The sequence below is a fragment of the Camelus dromedarius genome, chromosome 25 (genome assembly GCF_036321535.1).
Source record: "Camelus dromedarius isolate mCamDro1 chromosome 25, mCamDro1.pat, whole genome shotgun sequence".
NCBI classification, from domain to species: domain Eukaryota; kingdom Metazoa; phylum Chordata; class Mammalia; order Artiodactyla; family Camelidae; genus Camelus; species Camelus dromedarius.
Genome location: NC_087460.1, coordinates 12218797 through 12229400, shown reverse-complemented (window position 1 = coordinate 12229400; position 10604 = coordinate 12218797). Strand labels below are relative to the sequence as shown.

The following is a 10604-nucleotide window of genomic DNA, read 5'->3' as shown; positions in this document are numbered from 1 at the left end:
GACCAGATGGCTTCACAGGTGAATTCTACCAAACATTCACAGAAAAGCTAATACCTATCCTTCTCAAATCCTCCCAAAATATTGGAGGGGAGGGAATGCTTCCAAACTGATTTTTACAAGACCAACACTACCCTGAAACCAAAAACAGACAAGGACAACATACAAAAAGGAAAATTGTAGGCATTATTACTGATGAACATAGATGCAAAAAGTCCTCAACAAATATCAGCAAAGTGAATACAATAATTAAGAGCATACACCATAATCAAGTAGGATTTATTCTGAGATGTGGGATGGTTCCACAACTGCAAATCAATACGACACAACATAGTAACCAAATGAAAGATAAAAATCACGTGATCATCACAATATATGCAGAAGTATTTGGCAAGATTCAATACGCACTTATGTTAAAAAAAAAAAAAGTTCTCAATAAAATGGGTACAGAAGGAAGAAAACTCACCATAATACGGGTCATATATGACAAACCCATGGCTGACATCATAGTCAGCAGTGAAGCACTGAAAGCTACCCCTGTAAGACCAGGAATAAGACAAGGACACCTACTTTAGCCGCTCTTATTCATACAGTATTGGGAGTCTGAGCTAAGCAATCAGGCAAGAAAAAAAGAAAACGCATCCAAATTGGAAAAGAAGTAAAACTGCCACTACTTGCAGACGACATGATGTATACCTAGAAAATACTAAAGACTCCAACAAAAAACTATTAAAAATATTAAACAAATACAGTAAAACTGTAGGACATAAAATCAATATACAAAAACCTGTTATGGTTCTATACACTGACAACAAACTAACAGAAAGAGAAACTAAGAAAACAATCCCAATTACAAACACAACAAAAATCATAAAATACCTAGAAATGTATTTAACCAAGGAGGCGAAAGATCTGTACACTGAAAACTCTAAGACATTGTTGAATGAAACTTGAGATACAAAGAAATGGAAAGATATCCTGTGTTCATGAGTTAGAATCAACACTGTTAAAATGTCTCTATTACCTAAAGCAATCCACAGATTCAAAATTCCCATCAAAATCATGAGAACGTTTTTGACAGAAGTGGAACAAAAACCTCCTAAAACTTATATGGAACCACAAAGACTCCAAATCACCAAAGCAATCGTGAAATAAAATAAAGATAAAAAGCTGGAGGTATCACATTCCTTGATTTCAAATTACACTGCAAAGTTATGATAATCAAAACAGCATGGTATTCCCAGAAAAAAGATATAAAGACCAATAAAACAGAATTCAGAGCCCAGAAATAAACCCAAACATATATGAACAATTAATGTATGACAAAGGAGCAAAATACATACAATGGAGACAGTCCCTTCAATAAAAGGCACTGGGAAAAGCTGGATAGCCACATACAAAAGAATGAAACTAGACCATTATCTTACACTGTACACAAAAATCAACTCAAAACGGGTTAGACTTAAATATAAGACCACAGAACTCCTAGAAGAAAACAGACAATATGCTCTTTGACACAGGTCTCAGAAATATCTTTCTGGTATGTCTCCTAAAGCAAACGAAAAATAAGCAAAAATACACAAATGGGACTACATCAAACTAAAAAGATTTTGCACAGGGAAGGAAACCACCAACAAACAGACAACTTACTGAATGGGAGAAGATATTTGCAAATGTTATGTCTGATAATGGGTAACTATCCAAAATATATAAAAAGCTCATACAATATCAAAAAAACAAGATTAAAAAATGGGCAGAAAAATCTGAATAGACATTTCCAAAAAATACACAACAATAGCCAACGGGTACATGAAAAGATGTTCAACATCACTAATTATTAAGGAAAGGCAAATCAAAACCACAATGACATTTTCAACAAAAACTAAAAATGGTTAATTACAATTGTGTAAAAATATAACATCAATAATTCTCTCCACTGAGAATGTCTAGACAAACTGAAGTATAGTTCCCTTTATAGGTTCATATATAAAGTTAAATAACATCATAACAGCGTATGGTTTAAGCCAGGTTGCTTCAACCATACTCTCCAAAATACTTTACTGTTAATAAGTATTCACCTATGATACTCATTCTACAAATATTTTAGAGACTACACCATGTATCATGCTAGGGACTGGCCACGGCATAAACACTGAAAACAACTTTGTAGTGGTATTACAAGGTACATTTATTTCCTTTTTCACACTGTGAAAAGTAGTATGGTTTGGTAGAAAGAACACTGATCTAGAAAAATATGTGAATTGCAATTCCTGCTCTGCTTACAAAGTCCTTTTTAATTTTCAGAGTAACAGGATCATGTGTTATACACCACGCAAATCTGATACAGGGAATGAACTGGACTTTGTAAATATCTTACCCTTTTTTAAAATTTAAAATAAGAACAGCATTTTGTTCCATTTGTAAGACTATTAAGGGTCATAGAAATAACAAAATAACATTAAAAAAAAACCCTCAGACTTTATTTATATAAAAGATAGTGTTGGAATTGCAAAACACCCTCCACTAGGGTCAGGTTCTTTATTTAAAAAGACAAATATATGACATTTTCTTTAAAAATCTTACCTTTTAAGAAATATTTTCTAGTTTTTAGAATAGAAAAATATTTTTCATTGAACCCCCCTCAAAACATGCCACTTCTGTCTTAAAAAAAAAAAGACGACATTCAAATAACATAAAATCTAATTCCCCTTTTAATAAAGACTATGTATTAGGATCTCCTTGCAGGTCTATAACTCTAGGCTGTTATACAAATAAATGTAACAGTTTATCATAATAAGAATCTACCTAAACTAAAAATTTTTCTTTGTCTTTTAGAGACCTTATGCTGAGGCATTAAAAACTTAAATATAAAGGAGAAAAAAAAAGCTGTAACCATATAGAATGCACCCCCCATCAACTACGTTAAAGACTCCAACCGTATTTTCCCATTTTTACATTTTATTCAAATATCTAACACTTCTGTCAACTATATAGTACTGAAAAATAGAATCCAAATAGCAAACAGTAAAATATGTCTTAAATAACTGCAGCAAAGTCTAGCCTTTTAAGAATACTTGCATATTTAAAACATTTTATTAAGGTGTGAAAGAAAAAAGTTTCACAAAGGTTTACTGACATGATTATCAGTGCTTCCGATGAGAGTAAAACAAATCTTAAAATATGCACTGAGAGTTATTTACTGTCCATCTTAATTTCCTTTCATCTGAAATTCAGAGGTAATGTGTGTCCACTTCAGGGAAAATTTATATATGAAAAAGTAAGTTTATTAGAAAAATAAAAACTTCAAATTTTATAATACTTTCCACTTCAAAGATTCTTTTAGATAGAGCAGATGTGCCTTGTGTTTTAAACATGATCTAATTTACAAAATCTCTTTTAGCCCTATTGAGTAAAACAAAATACAAAACACAAATGGCAAAATGTTAATAATGATTAAGAAATCAAATGTAAAATCTTAAAAAAAAAAACAAACTTGTTGCATGCACCTAATATGGCAATATTTACTCTAATGTATATGAAACAGCTTCACTGAAATTTGACGTGCTGGCTTATTACCAAGATAATTACTGTCATATTAAAGTGATATTAAATACTATCATATTAAGTTGTGCAGTCTAGGTTTATTTTTCCAAAAATTTTATCAACTATAACAAAGTATTGGCAAATTTTTCCTTAAAAGGTCAGGTAGTAAATACTTCAGGTTTTCAAGCAATAAAGTGCCATGACTCAACTGTGCCACTACAGGGAGAAAGCAGTTCCAGGTAAATGAATGGGTATGCCCGTGGGCTGCACTTCTGCTTGCTGCTGAAAACACAATGATTACTTCAGGTGCCATATTACAAATATGTCATATATGGCGGGAGTGGGGGCAGGGGGTGGCGCGCAGGCACAGGGGCAGGAGGAGTAACACAGATGGATAGTTATCACTAAATGAACATTATAAACCAAAAAGTGACACTTACTTCCCAATCATAATTGCATGTATACATATGTGTGTGTGTGTGTATACAAGTCATAAAACTACATTTTAATTCCATATTCCTTTTGGTGTGTAAATAGTATCAGAACAAAGTCAGATAAGCAGCAGAGCATCATGAGTGATCGAGTACTCAGATGCAAAAACCATGAAATTTGGTTTTGATGTCTAAGTATTTCTACATGATGAGAAAACTAGTTTATTTGCTGTGCCCCTGAAGAAAATATTAGATGTATATTTCAGATGTCGTTTTAAAACTTAATTGAATTGTTACAATTCTGAAGCTAAATGTGATTTGCTTTGTTTTATTAGAAAAAATATTCAGGCAAGGTCTACAATCATCGGTCAGTTAAGAATGACTTACAAGAACATGAGGCAATAAAATAGAAAATACAAGTACAAACTATATATCTGAAACACTTCTATTTGGCAATTTTATAACAAATCAAAATTTAAAAAGAACAAAGAAGATTGCAGATTACTTCGTAGATACAGAATAAAGCAATTGATGAAGTGCTTAAGCAAAAGACAACAAAAAAATAGTAAGAAAACACACTGCTTTTCTTTTCTTTTTAAAAATAAAATCACATTTGCTACAGATCATATGAATAATACCCTTATTAAACAACCATTCCAGAATGTCTTATAGTAGCAGTGCTTTTATTTGCACTTCATTTAATTTTATGACTCATTTCATGTATATAGCTCTTTACCCCATTGTTAACGAATAAAGTCTCCCATAATTTTTTTTTATTATTTTTTAGGTTTTTTTAAGTAAATGAGAAATGATTTATGTATCATGGAACCTTTCCCATTTTGGAACCAAAGGCTTATTAATTCTATATTTTTGTCTATCATTTCTTTAAAAAATTTTAGTGTAAAAACTGCTGGTTTATATCACTGTAGTAAAGTGAAGACTCCTCAATCAGGAGTATTTTCTGCAGTTTGACTGCATATAACCACATACTTTACAATATGTCCTTCCAACAGTAAGGAAATAATTGATTTCACGGTCACTGTCAGAAATGAGTGCCATAATTCTATTATGGGTATAGGTCCTCCCTCAAAGACTTTCTGGAAGGATGTTCAATGTGTTTTGTTCTTATAGATATTAACAGTAGTACATAGTCCCTTAAGTCTGCAAAAGACATTTATTGTTAAAGAAGGTGCTTTATTAACAATTCCTCTGGCAGCACTAGTGAATTACAATATCCTTCAATATTATTTCTACCCATAATATATACATTTAACTTTCATGCCTCTAGAAAAACATCTACAGTACATTTCATAATATAAAAATATATTACAAATCTGCTGAATTATTTACAAGCAATGTTCTATTATCTCTATGCAACATTTGTTTGATACAATACTAACAAGTTACACTTATTTCCATTTCTGTAAGTTAAAAAAATCCATATGGCTTCCTGCTTACTAAGCAAGAAAGTGATTTTATTTTCCTTTTCAAAACCAACTTTGGTGTATAAAGGATTCAGTTTGAAGATACTTTTAAAAAAAATACAATTTTTATGTTAAGAAAAAAACTCATAAACCAAATGCTTTCCTCAGAAAAAAAAATTAGAGGCTTATATAGGTTAAAATGAAAATATGAGGATTATTCAAATAATTTGAAATAGAGGTTTTTCAAAAACCGCTTAACAGATTAGTTATATAGGTAAATATTAACATACTGTACTCCATGAGATAACCCTAGTCCTGAAAGGGGAGCCACCAGACATACTGCAACACTCTTTAACAGAAATTTTCAGCCCTAATTCGATAGACGAATTTTTAGTTGATTGCAAATGTCGTTCACTGTTTGCTTAAATACAAATTGAACACTTTTCTTATCAGAGTTCTGCAAAAGAACACAAATGGCAACCAATCACATCTATTTATCATAATTGAAAGGTAAATTATCTCTTGATAATTTTCATTGTCTAAGTATTTCCTAATATGACTTCAAATCAATAGACACTGTCAAGACAATTATCCTTACAGTGCTTTTGGTATTTGTAAGGGCACATGTTGTAATTGTTTTTCCAATATAAACTACTGTAATCACTAAAGGGTTTTAAAAAAAAAAAAAAAAAGCAGCTTAAAGCAGCAAGCATGCAAAGCCTTTAAGAAGCTGTTCCACTAAGTTGCCAGAAGAGTGTTTGCTCAGTCTCCCACAGTACCATTCCATGAAAATGTGGATATACAGTAATATATTAATATATTCCACAGAAGAGCCTACTTCATTCACAGAATGTTTACACTAAGCATAAATATTATTCTAAATACTGGATTTAAGAAACAAAAAAAGGAAAGGGGTTGACTCTAATGTGCAACTTTTACTAAACCCATTGTCAGTGACTAAGACTGCAGGTGTCCCCGCTTGTTTGCTTTTTATGTATTTATTTATTTTTTACCTCTTCAACCTCTTCTGCGGCATTGTTCTAGAAAAAGAGAAAAAGGAATATTCTTTTATTCAACTGCAGGAAAACAAGTGATTCAAAAATACAAATATGTATGAAAAATAGGCAATGTAGGCAATGGGACGATCTCTGATCATCATTACTATTTATTTCCAAAGCATTCACATAATGGGACATAAATTTAGTTACATAATATAGCTATTTAATAAATTCTTTTTATGTAGCCTGATAATGTGTTTCTAAAAAAAAATCATGTTTAACACATACATTTTAATGAACGAGAACTTTAAAACTAATATTTAAACCTCAAATATGTTCTTTTTATTCATATTTTGAAATATGATATTCATTCATATTTTGTTAATATCATTTTTTTTGGAAGGTTTGCCATGCTTTTACTTTGAGATATGCATAAGTTATGCAAGTTATTTCTCCTAAAACAAATCAGAATAATTGCTTTTCCCCCTCTTACTTAATTTCACAAGTTTTCTCAATCAAAATCAAGGCACTGTTAAAATGTTACACTATGGCAAATGTAGGGGGTCCTACGACTCTGTACCACTTTAGGGAAGACTTAACTCTAACTACTGGAATAGTAGAAGCAATGGAAGTTTAGACTCCACCATTATTAACATTAAATGTTAAGATGGGGTGGAGGGTGGTTTACAGTTAAAGAAGATTAATTCCACAGAAGCATTTAATATGTCTTAAGAACATCTTTATTACCCAAGAAATCAGTAAGAATTGCAGAATTACAGAATTACACTCAGAAAGAACATGTGATATGCAATTCCTATGTATTTCTGGATATCAGTTCTGAGCTTAAATGATTTTTTTTGGTCACTTTTCACTAAAAATACCAAATTGCTTCCTACATAGCATAAGAACAGCAAAAGTAAGCTGATTCTGTGAAAGAGGAAGACCTACAGAGAGTGGGGAGTAGAATGCAGGGCAGAAACACAGACGTTAGTCTTATCTTATAATTAAGATTCATGCCCCTTTGTCAACGCACTGCCAAGGGGATGTTTACCACCAGTCCTAATAGCAGGGTGGCTCTCCCAAAATACCACTCTCTTAGAATGCTAATTTTAATTACTCCTTTCAAAAAATAAGCAGAAATAAACCCTAAATTATCTACCAGTAAATAAAGAATATTCAATTATTTTTCTAGATAAAGAGAAAAGTAAATCCTAACTTTCTCATATTTTTGGTGGTGGATGTCCCTGAATCTTCTCCTTTAATGTCATTTCACTGTCTTCTCTAATTTTTGATAACCTAGCTCATCCCACAAAAAACAAGTTTCTTTATATTTAGCACCCTCACCAAAAAATACTTTAAAAGTCGGGAGTAGGGAAAACTGAAGAATCTCAATGTTCCTACATGGTAAGGGCCATTATGTTAGAATTTCATTCTTAGGAGATTTCTCAAAGTATAGGCATCCCACTATGTTGAGTAACATTTTAAATAGTTGAGTCACAGAACGAAGAAGATTTACTTGTTTCAAAATTTGGCATAGACTGTAGTCTCCTTATGATAGCTAAATTCATATTTGGGCTTATCAATCATCATCATACGTCATCTTATTCTCATGCAGCCTGTTCCTATGTAAAATATATATTAAATTACAATTCCTTTTTAAAATACAGAAAGTCCACCCATTAAGAGTGCCTTTTAAGCATTTTCACCACGTGTAATCATGCTAGTTTATGTCATCTGGACAGAGGCAGTATGGAGTTCAGTCACGTACTGGTTATGTAACCCTGGGCAGGCTATTTAACCTCTTGCCTCAGATTTCCAATCTGTAAAACAGAGACAGGAACACCTACTTCACAGGAATGCTGTGAGGATGAAGTATGTGTAAAGCACCTAGCAAAGTGAGTCAGCACATAGCCAGAAATGCTGGGGTCTTCTCCTTTTCCCCCCTATACCTTCATATGCCCAGCGCGCTAAAACAAAGGTCAGATCAGAAAATTGTTAGAAACGAGAACACGCTGAGCTACCTCTTAAAAACAAACACAATAATATTTAAACTGCTCTTCTAGTAAGTCGGGGGAGAGTATAAGTTTAAAAAATTCAACCATTAATGATATTTAGGACACATGTGGTATACTCCCAGGTCAACATTTCTGGTACCATAAAAAGAATTACGTATTTCAACAAAAGGCACTTATTTTCAAAATACTATGTATATCACAATCTAAGCTACTTAAGGTAAAGTTGGAATTAACCTGGCATATAAACTTCACCAAAACAGTATCTTTGTAGAGTCTACAAGTTATAAGCCTTTGTGATGTAATTTCCATATACAAAGCTCCAGAAAGCAACATGTGCTTGATTTTGTAATTAAGTACTTAAAAGTAAGTTCTAATCTTATATCCAAAACTTAAGGAGATTAAAGATTAAAATTCAAAAAGTGGAACATGAAACATCAAATCGAGAATTAAATTACCTGTATATGTTTGGGTCCAAAAGCAAGGCAGTATCTTTGGGTAGCTTTGATAAATGAACTACTTTAGTTTTTAATTGATGTCGTTCACTTTCATTCACCCACACATCAGGCAGACTATGAATTAAAAAACAAGTCATATATATAAAAAAACATCAATTTTAAACTTACCCTTCATATACCTTCACATTACCCAGCCTTTTCTGCTAGTCTTACTGGGCCACCTAAGTTAACAAGCTTCTAGACAAGGAAACTCAGTGATCTAAGTATTGGAACACAGAGTCCCGGTAAAAAACAGCAAGGTGAAATTTTAGGCATAAATCTGGAAATGAATTATGAATTTTTGACGGCAAAGCCACATCAAACTTAGAAACACATATTAGAACACACTCCCGTCGTTTTAGCTTGTTAAGTGAAATTACTGAGCTTAAGCTTGACTTGATGGAAATCTGACACCTAGTTTCAAAGAAATAAGTAAAAATCCCACCAGATTAAATTCTACTTTAAAGACAAAATGCACAGGTGACCAAAATTCTGAATTTAAAGAAATTTTATCCTATAGGGAAATTCAAATGAAAGCATTTTGGTATTTGGATTGATGGATTTCCAAAGTACTAAGAACATACAGACATTTCAATTTTTTTTAAAATAACCTTAATATTAAAAGAGCTCTTAAAAATCAGTACGAAAAAAGTGAGCACTCATTAGGGAAAAAGGAAATGGGAGACAAAGGATATAAACCATTAATTCACCAAAGATATAATCAGTTTTAAAAGCATCTTGCTCATAATCAAAGAAATGCAAAATTTAAGAGTGCCAACGGCCAGTGCTGATAATAAGCCAGAGAAATAAGCTCTCTGATGTAGTAGATGAGATGAGAAATTGGTACAAACTTTCAGGAAGGTAATGCCTATCAAAATCTTTAACATTTTGCATAGTTTGTAAAGAGATTTTAATGTCTCTTTTTTTAATAGTACAGAAAAATGAGTAACTAATGTACAGTAAAAAGGAGTTCATTAAATAAATTATGTATGGCCATTTCAGAATATCTTGGAGTAGCAGCTTCCTAAAACCCAGAAGGGAAGAGGGGGAAAGAAGTGGAAAGTATGTTTTATACTAATGGAAGTTTGACTATCACAGATTTTTTTACTTTAATATGCTAACATGCTCTGTAAACTCACAAATCTATTTTTAAACTCATTTTTTTGTTTGTCTGTTTTGGGGAGAGGTAATTAGGTTTATTTATTATTTTTTTTTTAATGGAGGGGATTGACCCCAGGACCTTGTGCATGCTAATTATGCACTCTACCACTTGAGCTACACCTCCCCCCCAATTTTTTAAACTCTTAATTCACATCACATTCACTAACATCTCCTTAGAACGAAGTTTGGGAAACAATATCGTAGAAAAATATTTAATAACAAGGACAAGTGTTAACCACATATTAATTTTTAGTGAGAATTCATTCACTTAAATTTATTCTTTTCTTGGTGCTGTTAACATTTCTGTGATACACCTTCACTACCTTTTGTAACAAAAAAAAATTTAAGAATAAAAGGAAAACTGAACATGAAACATCTAAATTAAGGAGAATCTGGGCCAGAATTGCCCTAAAAGAGAGTACTAAAACTCAAAAGAAAAACGTAACACTCCTGGAAAACTGGTCACTTGCTTTTTCTATAAAATGTCCTTAATTGTGTGCTGGAAAATAGAATTTTTTTTAAAATAAATTATTTAAACAAA

At 32.0% G+C, this 10604-nt stretch overlaps 1 protein-coding gene across 4 annotated transcripts in view; it reads right to left on the bottom strand.

The window, feature by feature from the left end:
- Window positions 1-3059: 3059 nt before the first annotated feature.
- Window positions 3060-10604, bottom strand: part of AEBP2 (AE binding protein 2) — a 53139-nt gene continuing 45594 nt past the window's right edge. For 2 of the 4 annotated variants that reach the window (XM_064479083.1, XM_064479080.1), the window contains 3 exons: window positions 8864-8977; window positions 6409-6435; window positions 3060-4510 (listed from right to left, as the gene is read on the bottom strand). In XM_064479083.1, the coding sequence (XP_064335153.1) occupies window positions 4447-4510; window positions 6409-6435; window positions 8864-8977 (205 nt within the window). In that variant the 3' untranslated portion in view covers window positions 3060-4446. Of the gene's footprint in view, window positions 5853-6408; window positions 6436-6780; window positions 8361-8863; window positions 8978-10604 lie in introns of those variants that run through there. The other 2 variants (XM_010988839.3, XM_064479082.1) reach the window with 2 other exon arrangements.